This window comes from Aspergillus welwitschiae (genome assembly GCF_003344945.1).
Source record: "Aspergillus welwitschiae strain CBS 139.54b unplaced genomic scaffold BDQ94scaffold_29, whole genome shotgun sequence".
NCBI classification, from domain to species: Eukaryota; Fungi; Ascomycota; class Eurotiomycetes; order Eurotiales; family Aspergillaceae; genus Aspergillus; species Aspergillus welwitschiae.
The window spans coordinates 217901-233898 of NW_020798723.1; the positions used below are offsets into that span (position 1 = coordinate 217901).

The 15998-nt window shown below is 51.0% G+C and overlaps 6 protein-coding genes across 6 annotated transcripts; 1 reads left to right on the top strand and 5 right to left on the bottom strand.

The window, feature by feature from the left end:
- Nucleotides 1-794: 794 nt before the first annotated feature.
- BDQ94DRAFT_148611 (uncharacterized protein) lies at nucleotides 795-1663 on the bottom strand (the record flags this gene model as incomplete). Its single annotated transcript, XM_026767221.1, has 1 exon — nucleotides 795-1663. A coding segment is annotated over exon 1 (269 nt), but the record flags the coding sequence as incomplete, so codon positions are not given.
- A 10-nt stretch (nucleotides 1664-1673) lies between these two features.
- On the bottom strand, nucleotides 1674-5109 carry BDQ94DRAFT_161297 (DUF1765 domain-containing protein; the record flags this gene model as incomplete). Its single annotated transcript, XM_026769361.1, has 2 exons — nucleotides 1674-4203; nucleotides 4262-5109. The coding sequence occupies 2 exons, from the start codon at nucleotides 5107-5109 to the stop codon at nucleotides 1674-1676; spliced, it is 3378 nt and encodes a 1125-aa protein (XP_026623542.1).
- A 2681-nt stretch (nucleotides 5110-7790) lies between these two features.
- Nucleotides 7791-8630, bottom strand: BDQ94DRAFT_148618 (uncharacterized protein). The gene is made up of 2 exons (XM_026767222.1): nucleotides 8371-8630; nucleotides 7791-8317 (listed from the first exon to the last, which is right to left on the bottom strand). The coding sequence occupies exons 1-2, from the start codon at nucleotides 8574-8576 to the stop codon at nucleotides 8269-8271; spliced, it is 255 nt and encodes an 84-aa protein (XP_026623543.1). The 5' UTR covers nucleotides 8577-8630; the 3' UTR covers nucleotides 7791-8268.
- A 207-nt stretch (nucleotides 8631-8837) lies between these two features.
- On the bottom strand, nucleotides 8838-9610 carry BDQ94DRAFT_148621 (ATP synthase subunit H). The gene is made up of 3 exons (XM_026767223.1): nucleotides 9523-9610; nucleotides 9371-9449; nucleotides 8838-9259 (listed from the first exon to the last, which is right to left on the bottom strand). The coding sequence occupies exons 1-3, from the start codon at nucleotides 9547-9549 to the stop codon at nucleotides 8991-8993; spliced, it is 375 nt and encodes a 124-aa protein (XP_026623544.1). The 5' UTR covers nucleotides 9550-9610; the 3' UTR covers nucleotides 8838-8990.
- A 130-nt stretch (nucleotides 9611-9740) lies between these two features.
- Nucleotides 9741-12144, top strand: BDQ94DRAFT_148622 (transcription factor SUA7). The gene has a single exon (XM_026767224.1). The coding sequence runs from the start codon at nucleotides 10466-10468 to the stop codon at nucleotides 11519-11521; it is 1056 nt and encodes a 351-aa protein (XP_026623545.1). The 5' UTR covers nucleotides 9741-10465; the 3' UTR covers nucleotides 11522-12144.
- Nucleotides 12145-12670: 526 nt separating this feature from the next.
- On the bottom strand, nucleotides 12671-15580 carry BDQ94DRAFT_161299 (Aim21 family protein; the record flags this gene model as incomplete). The annotated part of the gene is made up of 2 exons (XM_026769362.1): nucleotides 12671-14568; nucleotides 14629-15580. 2 exons carry the CDS (start codon nucleotides 15578-15580, stop codon nucleotides 12671-12673), a joined length of 2850 nt encoding a protein of 949 aa, XP_026623546.1.
- Nucleotides 15581-15998: the final 418 nt, after the last annotated feature.

Sequence of the window (15998 nt, forward strand, 5' to 3'; positions counted from 1 at the left end):
CGGGCATTGACGAGCCCTCTTCTTTCTTACCAAGCCATATTGTCGCCATGCATTTGTGTCATGTCATGCCTATCGGATCATATATCTTCTTGTATCTAGTCACCTTGACCCCCCGCCCCCCACGGATCCGGGCCTCTTATGCGTCATCTTCTTTCTACTGTCTCTTCTATCTTCTCGTCTCTGTATCTAAATTTGGGTGTTTGTCTTGCCTCGGTGCTTGCTTTTGCACCTTGCTGTGAATCATGGTGCATTCGGAGTATATCAATTACTACCACAACTACTAGTCAATGTCAGGAATTTTTCTTTCTTCCAGTTATCTCTTCTTACCAACTCGTCAACCTCACCTACATCAACTGTTTCAACTCATGCGATTCGAAATCCGTTTGAAAAACAATCCCAATCAGCATGTACGCGTACCTAAGAAGTGAGAACCGATTCCACATGTGGCCCCCATTCATCAAGTCTCGTAGTTCCTGTATCCTGAGAAAATATACTAGGATGCATGCATCCTGTTGTCTACCTAATTAACGCCAACGTAATGAGTTCCACTAACCTCCCAGAAGAGTTACGTTGGTTGGATAAATAGTAGTATTTCTGAAAGGGTATTTTATCGCAAAGCCCCCAACTAGACCCTACCTTAGATAGTATACTCTAAGTGAGATATTTGGAGCCTGCGTCTAAACAAACACATGACAATCACACTGACTTACTTACCACCTTGTCTTCCTGATGCGTATTTCAATCATGCCAAGAAATGATCTAAAAACAAAAGACACCGAACCAGAAAGTAATAACCGGAACTCATCATGGATGCGTCATATCTCATTGAATTACGTTGATGTGTCTCTCCCGTTGTAAGCATTGCAATCCATACCGTGCCTTTTCTTTTCTTCACTTTCTTCACACAATTCAACTGTATCCTACATTGTTGCGTGCTGCATACATTGCATTGCAGCTAGCTAGCTACATCCCATTTCAGAAACGAATAAAGAAACGAAGGAAAACATAAGGATAGGATGGGCGACAATAGTAGTCATAAGAACTTGAAGGGTGGATGAGAGGAAGAGAAAAGGAACGCATCGCACACCATGGCCATGACTCCGCCGAGATGTAGATAGGAAGTAGATTGAATGACGTGGGAAAGAAAATGAAATTTCAAAGAAAGAATTCAATAAAAAGGCTATAAGATAAGAAGAAAGAGACAACCAGGCCCTCATCCCACACCCGTGCATGCGCCGTGTTATGTATTAGCCAGTCAACCCAGGGTTTTATATACAGTACATGTATGGAAGACAAGGAGGAATAAAAAGGATGGAAAGGTGACGAAGATAGAACAGAAAGGTATTAAATATGCATTATCCCGGTTTCGCCTTTTCGTGGTCGTACGCTGTATGCAATGTGGAACCAGAAAATGGTTCATTTGCATGCTCTATAAGACAGTTCGTGTAGTTTTGGGTGGAAAAATGATGTGCAAGAGATGTTGTGTGCTCGTGGTTGTATGTAGTAAGACTTTCTCTTAATGGTGAATATGAATCGAGTGGCCGGAGCCTTCGGTTTTGAATCCGAATACGGAGGGAATATCATCTCCGTCAGCGTAAGTCAGGACTGACTCATGATCAGTAAGGAGAATATACATTATATTTCCATTCCTTCTCAGGCTTCCAGTGCGCTGCTTACTTGCGGAAACTCTCAACTCCCAGCGTTGGCGTTTCAACCATGCGATCGCAGGGCACGCCTTCGTCGCGCCTCCGGGCGAAGAAGCTATCACATTCGGATACAATCTGTGCCCATTCCGCAAGAGCTCTACCTGCGTATTTACTGGCTGCGAGTTTGTCACTCATCGCAAGACTAATGTCAAGATCATTGGACTGCTTTTCCGACTCTGTGTCGTCTGTTCGGGCGTCTTGTTCGTCTGATTCGGGTGCACCTTGAGGGTCATAACTCTCATCGTCGTCTTCTCCCTCCGCCGCCGAAACGTATTCGGATGACGTCTCACAGTCATCCCGCTTGATCAGGGATTTTCGGAGCTGCAAGTGCAGCTGCGATCCCACGGGAAGACAAGGAGTGTAGAGACGCTTGTTCTTGCTAGGCCATTGAGGCCGATCCATCCACTCTAGCGAGAATTTGAACGAGTAGGGCTGGTGTGCAGTCTTGGGCCGACTCAGCTCCCCAGATTGGTTCTGGGGCCGCCAATTACCGTCCAAGCCTTTGTCTGCTGACGCTGGATTTTCAGAGCTGGCAGAATCTGACTCGTCAGAGCTGCTAGAAGACGACGCCTCACCGTTAGACTTTGAGCTAGAAGAGCCACCAAACATGGCTTTGAGGATACTCCATTTCCGTTTAGGTGCGGGTTGGTGCTCCAACGATTCCACTTTCGCAGCAGCATTGCTACTGGAGAAAGCGGATGTTTTCTCCGGTGGAGCCGGAGGAACAACACGGTCGAATGACACAAAGAAGTTCGATGGCGACAGCTGATTATCACACCTGATAATGATAATCCTCCGGCCTGGTGCTGGCGTGCACGGTGCAGAAGAAAGCGGTGTGGTGAGTTCTTCATCAGCTTTTGCCTGGAAAGCAAGATAGTATTTCCAAGAGCGCTGGAGTCGGTTCCAGAGCGTCTCGTATATCGTAGTGTCAAGAGACGTAGGCTCATCGTTGAACCTCCCCAGTCTCCAACATAATAAACGATGAAAGTAGGCGCGGACCATTGGACTCCAATGACTGAAGTAGTGGTAAAAAATCGACTCTTCTAGGAGGAATTCTAAGCAAAGATTGGCCTTCCTCTCCTCTGAAGCAGTCCACGTGCTCCAGATGGCAAAGAGAAATGAGAACACCCGGACTTCAGTGAGAGAATTGTGACTTTGCATCATTTGACGGCAGACTTGCAGCCAGAATTTCCAGTCGAACAAGTCATTCTCCATAGAATGAGAATATCGTGTGATGATGGGGATAACCTCCTCCACAAAATCACACAGTAGGAAACAAGCATTATGGTCGAACAGCGACGTCCTCTCCGCAGCTGCTCTCATGATGGTACAAAATGATTCCGCATACAGCAACCTTGCGTGGTTCGGCTCAAGCGAAGATTCTGAGAGAAAATCCCGAAGCAGGATAATCAAGCGATTCTCAGCCATCAAACGATGGCTATTCGCTGCCCCCAGGGGGAGCGCCGAGACAGCCGCATCGGTTCCTTCTATAAAATCATCGAACGTGACCGCAGCAGCCGTGTGATTGGTTTCCGGCATTTGCGGAACCGATTGCTTATAAAGAGTATCCTCAAGAACAACTAGGAGCTGCGAGTGAATCGGCAGCAAGCCTGGTGCCAGGATCCGCTTCGCCTTGTCAAGATCTGGCGGTAGAGCATCAGCGTACAGGACGTGAATGTACTTGACAAAAACGAAAAAAAGATCGGTATCCCGGCCACTCCATCGCGAAACCCACGGGCTCTGCCAAGGGATCTGAACAGTGCTCAAGGGTACGTCAGGCTTCTGCCGAAGGTATCGCACCAGAGCCGTATGGGCATGAAAAGCAAGCGTCCGTAAGGCTGCTGGAAAGTTGGAGGCAAGGTCCTGTGTCAAGGCTTTCGTACCACTACCTTTGTCGAGGTTTGACTGGCAAAGTACGCGCCGGAAAATGCTAGGAGGTGTATTCCACAGCCGCACAAGGATATCGGCAACGCCAGGACAGAAGAAGAATGCATACGCACAGGCCTTGCCACAGAATGCAACTAAGCTGGCGGGCGCATGTCGCATGGACATCCTTTCAACCACAAACGACATCTGAGACAGCAAATTCTGCGTGAAAATATTCCTTATGTTGTGATGAATAGAGTCGAGGAGAAAGTCGGAGCCTGACGAACCATCCGAACTCTCCGATATAGAAGTTGACGCATGTTTGAGAGGTTTTGGGAAATTGCTGTGCGACGGAGGAAGCGGAAAAGGAACCCTCCATTCGGGTCGTGTCATAATGCCAACGATTGCTTCCAAGTATACTGGCCTATCCGTCCCGGATATGGACTGGTTGTTCTTGCCGTTTAGCATCTCTAATAGCCCCGTCCACCATTTGTTGAGTATATTGACCCGACGATCTAGGTCTTCAGGCCTCAGATGTCTACAGGATTGATGCGACTGGTTTCGGTTCAAAAACGGCAAAAGCGCGGACCGGATGACGTTGGCTTTCAAAGCGCTGGACTTTGCCTGAAACCTGGATGAAGACTGAGTTAACCAACGTATGCATATAAGCTACTTCCTTCAGGACTCACTTCTGAAAGTCAGCCTCGAGGCCCCGGAAAACACCCCAGAGGTCATCCTTTTTTCGCGGCACGTCCACAGTTCCGGCTGGATTCGTAGTTGCCGGTGCTTTAGGCACCGGTGGTAGGACTGGCGTTGTGACATTAAGGGTTGCAGTGAGTTTTTCCAGCGAATTCTTGGCCACCAGTGATTGAGGTGAAGAACTACTGGGAGTACTGGGACTATCTGCTCGACTTTGCGTCACAACCGCGACCAGCGGGCGTCGTGGTCGTTTCTGTAAGATTGTCCGCCTGCGAGCGGGGGTAGTAGGCTCAGATTCCGCACTCCCAGTATCTGCTTGGCCGTTCGCCTTGGGTGAGGTTGTCGGCGGATTTAGGGTTTGTTCCTCTGTACGTAGAGAACGGAGCCGGGAGCTTTTCCCAGAAGGCGGGGAGCTCGACGTCCAGGGTTTTCGAGCCAAACTGACCAGCCTGCCGGACATGGAGCGGGCTTTGGAGGGGCGAGCAACGGGGGACGGTGCCCTTGTTTCCGGAACCTTGGCAGGAGGAACTGAGGTTTCTGGGCCAGCAGGATCCGACACATCCTCTGTCGATACGGTAAAGCGAGAAACAGCGATAGTTGGTTTGTTCTTAGACCGAAGCGAGGTCCGTCGTAAGATGTCTTTGCCAGCAGCCACATCCTCTTTTGACGGCGACTCCGTCTGAACAGGGTGATTTAGGTCGGAGAACGTCCTCCGCAGACCAGGCCGGCCGGCCTCGGTGGCCGCTAGGTCCGGAAGGTGGTTGTAACTAGCGGCATGGGTCAAATGGACGTGTTCGTCATCGAGAGGAGTTGCGAGCTCTGGAGAGGAAGAAGACATGGTCAAAGGATAGCCAATCCTGGCTATATATCCACGCAAAGGAAGAGCCCTAGCGAGGTGTACATCTCCTCCAGCCGCAGAAGGCTGGACAATATACTATCACTCAAACGGGCGTTGGGGAGACCAGCTCCTCCATATACAACGAAAGCCACTCCCAGAGAGATCAGACCATATGCAGACCAATCTATTCCAATAGCATTGAGTCGTCCGGTTAGCGATGCGGAGAAAGACGAGGAAGAGGCGACGACAAGGAAGGGAGGCTTGGAATGATGGCGGTGCAGGCAGGCAGGCAGGCAAAGGTAAGGCAAGCGACCGCGGCGAGCGAACACGGTAGTTCTCGACGAAGCTCGGGATAGGACTGGCTCCGAAAAGCTAATTCGGGAACTTTGGACGATGCACGGCGAACTAGGGACTGAAATGTTAGCCAATGCTGGGCAGGAGAAAAGGTAGAGCGAGCGGTTGATCGACGGACGGGCAGAGTTCCGGCGTGAGTGAATTCGAAGTATAACGGAGAAACGATCGTAAGGTTGAACGAGGGGCAGGTGGGAAAGCCGGCAGGGGCAATAGATAGTAGACAGAAGAGCGCAACAGAGCTAAGACTTGCTTGCTCCTTTCTTGTTTCTTTATAAGGGCCCAGGGAAGTGGATAGAGCGAAGGAATAATGGGGTGTGAACAAGCAAACGAATGTCGGGATCAACGAGGGAAGGGAGCAGAGCAGGAACTGAGCGGAATCGAAGGAAAGGGGAGAAAGGAGCCGCAGGATGAGATGGGGATGAACAAGCCCAGCAAGAGCCAGTGACGGCCAAAGAAAGAGAGACAGAAAGACAGAGAGGGAGAGGACATGACGAGCAGGCCGAATGGGGCAGAGCAGATGAACTGACCGGTTTCGATAATACTTCCAACTTCCTATTACATACAAGCAAACCCACTTGTGCTTCTTCTCCTGGTGGCTTCTCCTCTCTCTAACCCTTGATTTAGCCCTTCAGGAACCCGGGCAGATGGGGCTTTCCTTAGACTGGAGCAGCCTCCGTGAAGCTTGGCCCCAGCGATGGAGGGTATAATGATCTCACCAAGTGATTATTCCCCTTTGGACGACGACGACGATGATGATGATGGGGGAGGGAATGGTGACCTTGCGGGCGCGGAAAAGTAGATGACGAGAAGGAGGACTGGGACTCCTTCCACGTTTAAGATTGAGAAAGAGAAGAAAGCTGTCCTATCCTAAAGGTTTCAAGAAAAATTGCCCAAGTAGGCGGTCGCTTAGAATATCTTTCTTCTACTATTTCTTTTTCACTATTTTATTTTTTCTTTTCTTATTTTCCCTCTGCCTGCTTGTCTGGATTTTATGGCTTGATGATGTACCCCGTCCACGCATGGAGGGCAGAAGGTAAGTACACACCGTCTGGCTGGCGCTTGGGCGGTATGGTAACTTACAGTAAGTACCGGGTATGTATGTAAGCATCTCTTTTTATTACGATACCGCACTTCCCTAGTCGGAATTCGAGCGATCCGAACACCAGACTCGCCCAGAATGAAACTCCATTGTCCGTCTAGAGATGATCTGGGACGAGGGTGGTGATGCTCATATGATGAGATTGAGGGAAAAATTAATGCCTGGACCTGGTATTTGCCCCCTTTATCGTCCCCCTTCGTTTCCTACTGTATATCTCACGAACGTTGAACTGTCCGGGTGCGGTCCCTGGTGCTTAAGCCTCGTAACCAATACATGGGGAGGGGGGAAGGACTTTGCCCCATGCAAGGCTGTGAAGAAAATTCAATAATCGCGTCATGACGAATCCATTCTCCAGGCTGGACTTTTACTATGAATAAACCCACATTTGCTTAGGTTTAAGATCTAAGAAGTAGGTGCTATGGTAACAAAAGGGTTGAGAGGAGGGATGGACATTGCGACTATTGATGGAGGAAAACTGTATTTGTGACGGGTACCATACTTACTACTTACATTACTATCTACTTCCCCCATCCAATCTCGCTCAGCTCCGGGCTCCGATCCTTTTTGAGGCTGCATGCACGTCCAACAGCAGCTTGCAGGAACAGGTTGGGTACGCAGTAGAGTTTTCGATCCTCGTCCTGGTCCCCGAGTTGGGCAATGCGAAGCGTCTGTGGGAACGGTTGTGCTGACTCGTCCGAGAGGCGCAGTGGAGGGGAACATTCTCCCGTGTTATTATTAGTAGTAGTGACATGATGGTAGTTATCTATTTCGTACAGGAGGAGGGCTGGGATCTTGGCAGGACCCTGATATTAGTCCCTATTTGGTTGCCGTATGGGGTAATTGTGAAACACTGTGAGTAAAGCCGCGCGCACTCGACTTGGCATAGGAACAGGTTAGTCAGCCTGAGGCTGGTAAAAAGGAGTCAAGAGTTGATTATTTAGTACGAAGCACTTCCATGGTCTTATCAAAGTACAAATTGTGTAGAAATGTTACTATCAATCGAAGCGTGGATGATCGATATGTGGTGTGGTGTACTAACTCTGCCCCTGCTTTGTAAGGAAAGTAAATAGTCATCTCTGGGTGACTTGGCCTTTCACCGTCCGCGCCGTAACTTACCATTCATTGTTTGTTTAGTACCACCGAATATACTTGGATCGGATCCCCAGCAGTACCACCGCAACTCAAAACCTTCCCCTCCAGCATCCTCTTGGAATAGTCAGGTCGCTAATCAAATCTTAATGAATTCCTGCCAATTCAATCCTCCGAAAGGAATGTTGTACAGTTATAAGCGGTCCACCTGGAGACTCCCGCTTTCATTCCATTTGACCAACGTCATCCTGTTGATAACTGGGGGATGAAGTGGCTCAGCCAGCCATTTCATCCCTGCCACCATTTCCTGGTCTTGTCAAGATTCCTGGAGTGTGAGAACTACCTTGACTGACAGGCCATCGATCGCTCGATCACCCCATAGATCGATCCTGCAGGTATGGACGTGTGAGCCCCATGTGTTGACAGAAACCCGACTGCAACAACCTCATAGTGTGATATCGTAGACAGACAGACAGACAGACAGACAGATCGAAACAGATTATCGTATCTGACTTTCAGTCAAAGGGCTGAGTTCTGATAGTGTAGCGGTCTGGGAAAGCAGTCCTGGCTGGAGCTGTCATATCTCACGCTTCACACCCACTGTAGAACAACTAACGCTAACTCCCCTGCATCCCCTTCCAATCGACAGATCTTACCAACACACTACTAGCAACGATGATTCGTATTGCATGTTGTTTTTTAGCCCGATGAAGAAGGACACGTTATGATAGTCTCTCAGCCCGAAGTAAGGTAGATGCATTTGCATGCCCTTGGGAAGATCAAAAGATGCCCTGCCCTTCCGGTCACCGGCGCCCATGTGCACTAGACAATGACCAAATGTACCAGATGAATTCACGACTTTCACACGTCGCACACCAAGGTCATCATTGCAGGAGGCGAATCCCGATTTGTGTGGCTGTAACATGTCCGCTGTACTCCGAATAACGTTCCCAAATGGTGTGCTGGGATCAATCTGCCACTTATCAATCTGAAGAGGTTCGGACGGTCGGATATATCAAACCCGCCCGCGCTACGGTCGCCTGAGGCCAATTTCTGCGCTCGGGGTACCCGCTTTGGGCCAAACGTTGAGTACTACTGCTACGAAGTACTCCCACTCGCTTTCTTGAACAACCACCCTGCCGGATTGTGTTCCGAAAGGATGCAAAACATACTTGACTAGAAGAGCTTGAGGGAAAAAAAGAAAATTCATGTGCTCAAAGTAGGTTTAATTTACAGAAGTTACTCCAGGACTTGACCAGCGGAGGATATCATGTTAAGTCCATCCCATTGTCTATAAGCCCCGACTCTCCTCTATCGTTGTCGGTGAAACAACAGATACCTAGTGAGCAGCGTGGGCCTCCTCCTCCGGTTCCTCCTCGAACCAGCTCTCCTCAACGGGAGCGGCCTCACCGGCGGCGGCCTGGCCCTCAACCTCGACCTCCTGGCTCTCGTAGGACTTCAGCTCATTGGCGAGGTTGGCCTCCTCGGGGGACTGGGGAGCGGCGGGAGGAGCGAACTTCTGGACATGAGCGTCGGCGTCACCGGGCTTGACGGGGGTGGGCTTGTAGGCACGGAGTTCGCGGAGGTAGAGCTCCTGGACAGGGTCGGCTGCAAGACGTTAGAAACCGTAGATGCCTCATATGCAAGACTGATTTGCCAAACACATGTGGCATTCTCGATGGGAATTGATTGCACTTTGTATGATAGAGGGTCACATACCCTGACGGACAGCCGAGGTCAGGAAAGTGCGGCGAGAAACAGAAACCTGTTGCCGAGAGACGCGGGTGAAGAGAGAGCGCTACCAAACAGGGTCAGCCACCATGTCACCCAGTTGAGTTGGGGGGCAAATCGTAGGTGTATCGTAGTCTTACCGACGCTCTGAGAGTCTGGGACATCATCGCGGCGGGGTGGTAGATGAGGGGGGTTGGAGGTAGGTGGGTTTCTGCGAGGAGAGCAAGTGCTGATTGAAGCCGATGTTGGAAGTTCGACGTTTGTTCGGGAGCCTTCGGCTTGGCGGCTGACTCAGCAGGACGGCTGCGAAGTCCAAGTCAGGTGCATCTCCAGGTTGGATTTGTCCGCTTCGCCCCTCAACCTCAATTCTCTCGCTCTCTCTTCCTTCCCTCTCTTCTCTCTCGTTGTTCTTTGTTCCCCCTCCCTTCCTAATTTCCCAGCCGCCTCTTCCACAAGGCCTTCCTTGTCTGCTCTGCGACACTTTTTCGTGATACAACCCTCACGGAGAGACCTTGACTGGTTCCATCGCGGTCGGGCAAGTTTGGCTTCGAGGTTTCGGGGAATACGCTGGAGAAGGAGATCACCGAGTACTTCAGTGCTTTACTCTGGGAACTTTGGCAGGACCAAGAGTCCTTCACCTGCCCGGAAAGGTAAAGCGCTAGCTTATAGAACCTGATCCCCTCCTTTGAGGACAAACTGCATGCCGGTGACTACCGGTTTACCTTCACCGTTGTCATTCATCATGTAGTTTTCACTCGGGAATCTCATGCTTCGTCTCCCATTGGAGTTGTTGTTCAGATATGCTTGGGGCATTCAGGCTAACATCAGTACAAAGGCAGTGACGTGGAGACGTAATTGCAAACCAGTTTGAGCGATTCGCGCCGCTGCTGTCCCATCTTTTCTCGCCGCTACACTGTGAGCACGCCGAATCACAGTCTTTTCAACAGACTTTGGACGTGAGCCTCACCTTGCCACTCGTAAGCCGTTGCACTCGCAGCTCCGAGTTTTTCGATCACTTGCGCGAAAATCGCACCCTTGAATCAGAACACGATACATCCAAGTCTTGCCACGCTGCCTCTGAATATGGCTGCTGTTTCCCCTGCTGCCGCTAGGGCCGAGCCAGGCCAATGGAAGAAGAACCTCTCAGCCCACGTCATTTGCCCCGAGTGCAAAGAGGTTCCCCCGAATCTGGAGTTCCCTGGCTCTCACGAAACTGTTTGCGGCTCATGTGGTCTGGTTCTCGCTGATCGGGAGATTGACATGCACTCAGAATGGCGTACATTCTCCAATGACGATCAGAACAACGACGACCCTTCTCGTGTTGGAGATGCCATGAACCCGCTTCTCAACGGTGATCAACTAGAGACCCAGATTGCTAGTGGTGGGTCGGGCCGCGTTCGCGACCTTTACCGTGCTCAGAACAAACAATCGAGTGAAAAGGCAAACAAGGCTCTTCTGGCAGCCTACAAGGAAATTGGTGCTCTTTGCGATGGTTTTAACATTCAGAAGAACGTGGCAGACACAGCGAAGTATCTCTTCAAGATTGTGGACGATGCCAAGGCATTCAAGGGAAAGTCCCAGGATGTGATCATTGCAGGCTGTATATTTATCGCCTGTCGCCAGTGCAAGGTGCCACGTACCTTCACTGAGATCTTCGCGGTGACCAAGGTCACAAGGAAGGAAATTGGGCGTATCTACAAAGCTCTGGAGAAGTTTTTCACTGCACAGAACCTCGAGCGGATCAATGCCGTGGTCTCCAGCGGAGGTGTCCCTGATCCCAACGACACATACACCGCCACTACTTCCACCAAGCCTAGTGACCTTTGCAACCGTTTCTGTAACCTTCTGGATCTGCCCTTCCAGGTTACCAGCGTCTCCTCTGCTTTATCCGATCGCGTGACAACGATGGGAGATTTGGCCGGACGTTCTCCCCTGTCCATCGTGGCAGCCTGCATCTACATGGCATCGTACCTGATGGGACACGGCAAGAGCGCCAAGGAGATATCCCAGGTGGCCCATGTCAGCGATGGTACGATCCGCGGTGCTTACAAGCAGCTATATGCTGAAAGAGAGCGCCTCATCGATCCCGAGTGGATCAAAGATGGGAAGGGTGACCTGAAGAACCTACCTAACAGTTAAATGGGCTGGACCTGGCCCCATCTCAAAAGCAGTTTGACTACCTGACATTTGCCGGAATAGCTGCTCTTGCTTCACACCCAACTCACTAGTCAAACATCGCTACTAAGCCACTGAGTATAAAAATGATACCCCAAATCACCTAGAGATATACAAAGAAGAGAGAGAAGTACCAAAAACAAAAACCACATATAATCCAAACCATTTCATACCGTTGCTTCACCATATCAAACCAAGAATGACAATTTGCGAGACGAGGACTCGGTAGTATACAAACGAATGAGAACAAACCAAATAGGGAAATTGAAACCTGAAACTCGAAAATAGCTGGTTCTCAAACCCACGCGCCGTCATATTTTTTTTAATATACCATCTTCCAGTTCTGTCCACCCATTCCGGAGCGATTTCCAAAAGCAAGCCCCGATGGACAGACACATCTTTCCTTTTCTTTCAGTTCTCACTTGAATTTGCCAAACTTTCCCAAGTTCATTTATTTATTCATTTGCTCCGTCTTTTAGCCTTCATTGTGGGTAATTAACCCAGACATAATGAATTAGCTTAGTAGCATGCATGTCATGTATGCATCATCTCTATTCAATCAATCAATTACAGTCATTATTACTAGCATCTATAATATGCAATAGATAATAATGTAAACCGATGACTCTTAGTATTTCCCGGGAAAGAAAAATAAAAACCTATTCTCCCTATCTCATCTCTGGAGTATTATTATAGTGATCAGTAAGCGAAAAATGATTGAACTTCGGCTCAGTGAAGGATGATAATTAGTAGAAGGTACCAAGGGGCAGGCGCAATGTGTATGTGATCGCCCTTCACACAAATATCCAAAAGAATGATGTACGATGGATGGAAGATACGAATAGAAACGGTTGGAAGTGGGCACTCCAGCGAAGCTGGCTGATTGGCTGGCTAGCCGTACTTACGTTCTGTCGACTGGCGGTGGTCGTATGTTGTTGTCGTTGTTGGTGCTCTATAGCTACTGCACAGAGGTATGGTAGTACTATGCGTGTATGTGCTATCGAGGGAATGAAACAAGACAGTGGGGTGCACGAGTGTCTCAAGGAGTAAAGGAAAAGAAAAAGGAAAGAGAAATCAACATGTAGAATCAGATAACGGTCAATAGCCGGTACTTCACTGGATCTCGCCAATGTCACCTTCCGAAGGCCGTTTGCCGTCCGCAGAGGCGGCTAGGGTTTCGGCGACGTTTTCGACGTCTTGCTCAGGGGATGAGGTTTCTTTGGCAATGGGAACATCCTCCTTGACCACGGGTTCTACAGCGGGGCTTGGTTCAGCCGCACTGTCGGTGGTTGTTGGGATTGAGTGGGCAGCCTCGGTGAATGTAGGTTCCTTGGACTCGGTGACTGTCGTGTCCTCTGGTGAAGCTGGGGCTTGTTCTTCCTTCGCCGGTAATGGCTGCGGATCGACAGATTCACCGGCGGTGTTCTTTGCAATCGCTGGGGCCATGGTATCGGGCTTGGTATCAGGAGCAGCAGGGTTGACTTCAGATCCAACGACCAAGTTACCGTCTTCACCAACTTGCCAGACATTCCACGTTGTGGTGATCTTGACCTCAGGAATGGTGGGTAACCTCGTGCTGGCTTTCTCAACGGCAGGCTTTCTCCGCGCAGGTCCACGAGCACGACCCTTCCGAGCATCACTCAAAGGTTGCTTCTCTACTGGGGCGGCCTCTTCCTCTTTCTTTTTCTCCTGAGGCTTGGGAGGGGCCTGCGGGCCAAGCTGCAGCCGTGAGTTCAGATCCGACAGGAATCCTGCCTTCAAAGCAGCAATCTTGCTACCGCCAGGACGCGCTGGCACGGCCGGTTTGGGTTTGGGGGCTGCATCCTTTGACTCTTCGGGACTTGCACGAGAGATAGGCTTGGCTGGACGGGCTGGAATTTGAGGCTTGGGTCTATCCGGGATGACTGGTGGTTGACGCTTTTCAGTAGGGGAAGTGACCGGCTTCGTTGACGCATCCACTGCTGGGGCTTGCTGCGGACGTTTCTGAGGGCGTAGTGGAATGCTTGGCTTTGAGGGAACTTCTGGGCTTTTGACCTCTTCCTCTGACGGCTCTATGGTCGTCACTAGTGTATGGCTTTCAGGCGCATCCTCCCAGATGTCACGGCTGGGAAATCTTTGCTTGGCCACTTCCGGTCGAGCAGGAGGCTTCTCGTCATGCTCTTCGGATTCCAAGATCTGCGTCGCGACCTGATGGGGATCCAAATGACTCGCGTGGCTCCGACGGAACGACTCTTGTTCAGGAGTCTCGAACGCCTCCTGCTTGGGGCCCTCTGGGGTAGACACCGTGGCGTGCAGCTGCAGACTGTTAGGCGAATCTTCCCAGATATCCTGGCTAGGGAACCGGTGCTTGAGCTCCGGACGCTGCTTAAAGCGCTCTGCAGTTGAGACAGTCTTCTTGTCCTTCGCATCATCCTCAGGGAACAGGGGCTCATATTCTTCAACATCTTCAAGAGGGGTGTAGACGCCTCCGTGCTCTTCGCGCGAGTCATATCGTGTCAAAGCAGGCATGCTATTCTGTACACTAGCAGCCCGGCTGTTAGACCTGCTGTGCGTGACACTAGGGGTGTGACTTCTGCTTTCATAATCGACACTACCACTCCTTTCGAACGAAGGCGAGACAGCAGGATGCTGGTAAGCCGACTCGGGACGCACTTCGTCAGCAGCCAATATGGGCTCGTCGTCTTCATTGCCATCAGCGACGCCGCGGTTGAGCTCTTCCGGGTCCGGAATTTGAGCAAAGCCATCGGGGTGGTGCAAGTGGTGATACGGCTCGTCAACATGGATCACTCGAGGTGCTTCTGACTTCTCGCCTGCATCCTTCTCCACCGCGTCTTCTCCTTGTGCCTGAGACTCTGTGGCTGGTAAGCTTGACTTGCGGAGTGGGGACTCAAACGCCGGACGAGAATCGCGGCGCGACTCGGGAGGCGGCGATGACAAGCGATGCGTATACTCGTCAGAGGCAATATAACCGACTTCCTCTTCTGGAGTTCCCACCACAGCAGGCGAGGTGCCTGGATATTATCATCAGCACTATCGTTCTGTCTATAAATGTGTATTATTGGATAACGTACCGAGTCCAGAGCCAGTGACGGCAGAACCTCGAACAATCTTGTTCAGGTCGTCGCTGCTCAAAGCCCAATCTGGTCTAGGCGTGCCAACACCGGGACCATATTGGCCTTGTTCTTCCTTGACATATTCTTCAGGGTGCTTCTCGTACCACGCCTTTTCGAACTTGTCGTTCGCGGGTACACCGTGCCCATGCAGGCCATAACTTCCGGGTGGCAGAGAGGCCTCACGACCACTACGGCTTCTGTTGTGACTCCGACCTGGACGTTGCTGCTGGTGCTCCACGACGTATGGACTTGGGGACGGAGCCTGGACATCGCCCGCGTTGGGGTACATGGGGACTCTCTGCCCAATCTCCGGGATCCCATGTTCGTCACCGTGGAGTGACTGTCGGCGATCTGCGGACGCGGTGGAAGATTCAGCGCGTGAGCCACTAGCCCGCGAATGCGATGAGCGAGTGGGCCTCTCGGCATGATCATCATGAAGAGGAGACCCGGCACGGCCCAGACCGGCTGCAGCAGCTTGACGGGAATCTGTACGTGTGACAGCCTGCACCTTGGCCTTGGCACTGGAGGAGGGTAAAGATGGCCTTGGCGCATGGAGCTTGAGATCGCTTCCCACGTTGCGTGTTTCCGCGGGGGTCGACTGGTGGGTGTCGGAGACGTTGCCAACATCCAAATCTTCGTACTCGATACCCTCTTCACCCAAAGAGGGAATTGTGACACTTGGCGGACGAGGAGGCAGATCGGTCGAGGGGGTACGCTTCATACCCGAACCATTGGGCAGGTCGTTCAAGGGAGAAGGTGCATAGCTATCGCGGTAGGGAGACACAGAGCGCTCAATGCGGTGAGTAGGACGAGGAGGGATCCTGGGCATGTCTGCTGAGGGAGGTGCAAGGCCTTGTTGAGGGGATCTTGACGGTCGGGGAGGGATGACTGGGGCTGTTTGACTCGACATGATTGTCTGGTTGGTCTGATAAATATGGTTTCGGTATGTACTGGAAATCGATTCTAACAATCATCAGTCTCATCGGAGCATTGAAGCCGAGCAATGAACAAGTGTCACATGAGCCTTTGAATCTCGATGGCGGGGAAGTGATCAGAGTTGGGTTTGAATTGGAGCTAGCACAGGGCAGCTGTGCATACATAGGTCACGGAAACAGGACAGGATGCAGGGGCGGTGTTCAATGTGGAGGGACGTGCTCCCAGAGGAAAGATGGAAGAGAGCACTATCTAGCGAGTAGGGGAGCTAGCAGAGGAGCTGCAGAAGAGGGCACGAGGCGAACTCTGGCGCAGGGATTGTACATATGTAGTCGGAAGCAGGTTGATAAGATAGGTGCCATGCGAAGCCGCTCACATTCTTTGTTGTCTTGGCT

Excerpts from the sequence above, each read along its gene's own strand:
- BDQ94DRAFT_148618 (XM_026767222.1), bottom strand. The coding sequence starts at position 8,576 with ATGTTACAGCCACACAAATCGGGATTCGCCTCCTGCAATGATGACCTT. Across the intron at positions 8,318-8,370 it reads CTGAGAGACTATCATAACGT|TAGTGTGTTGGTAAGATCTG; the intron begins GTCCTTCTTCAT and ends CATCGTTGCTAG.
- BDQ94DRAFT_148621 (XM_026767223.1), bottom strand. The coding sequence starts at position 9,549 with ATGATGTCCCAGACTCTCAGAGCGTCG. Across the intron at positions 9,450-9,522 it reads CCCAGACTCTCAGAGCGTCG|CGCTCTCTCTTCACCCGCGT; the intron begins GTAAGACTACGA and ends CCTGTTTGGTAG. Across the intron at positions 9,260-9,370 it reads GACCTCGGCTGTCCGTCAGG|CCGACCCTGTCCAGGAGCTC; the intron begins GTATGTGACCCT and ends AACGTCTTGCAG.
- BDQ94DRAFT_148622 (XM_026767224.1), top strand. The coding sequence starts at position 10,466 with ATGGCTGCTGTTTCCCCTGCTGCCGCTAGGGCCGAGCCAGGCCAATGG.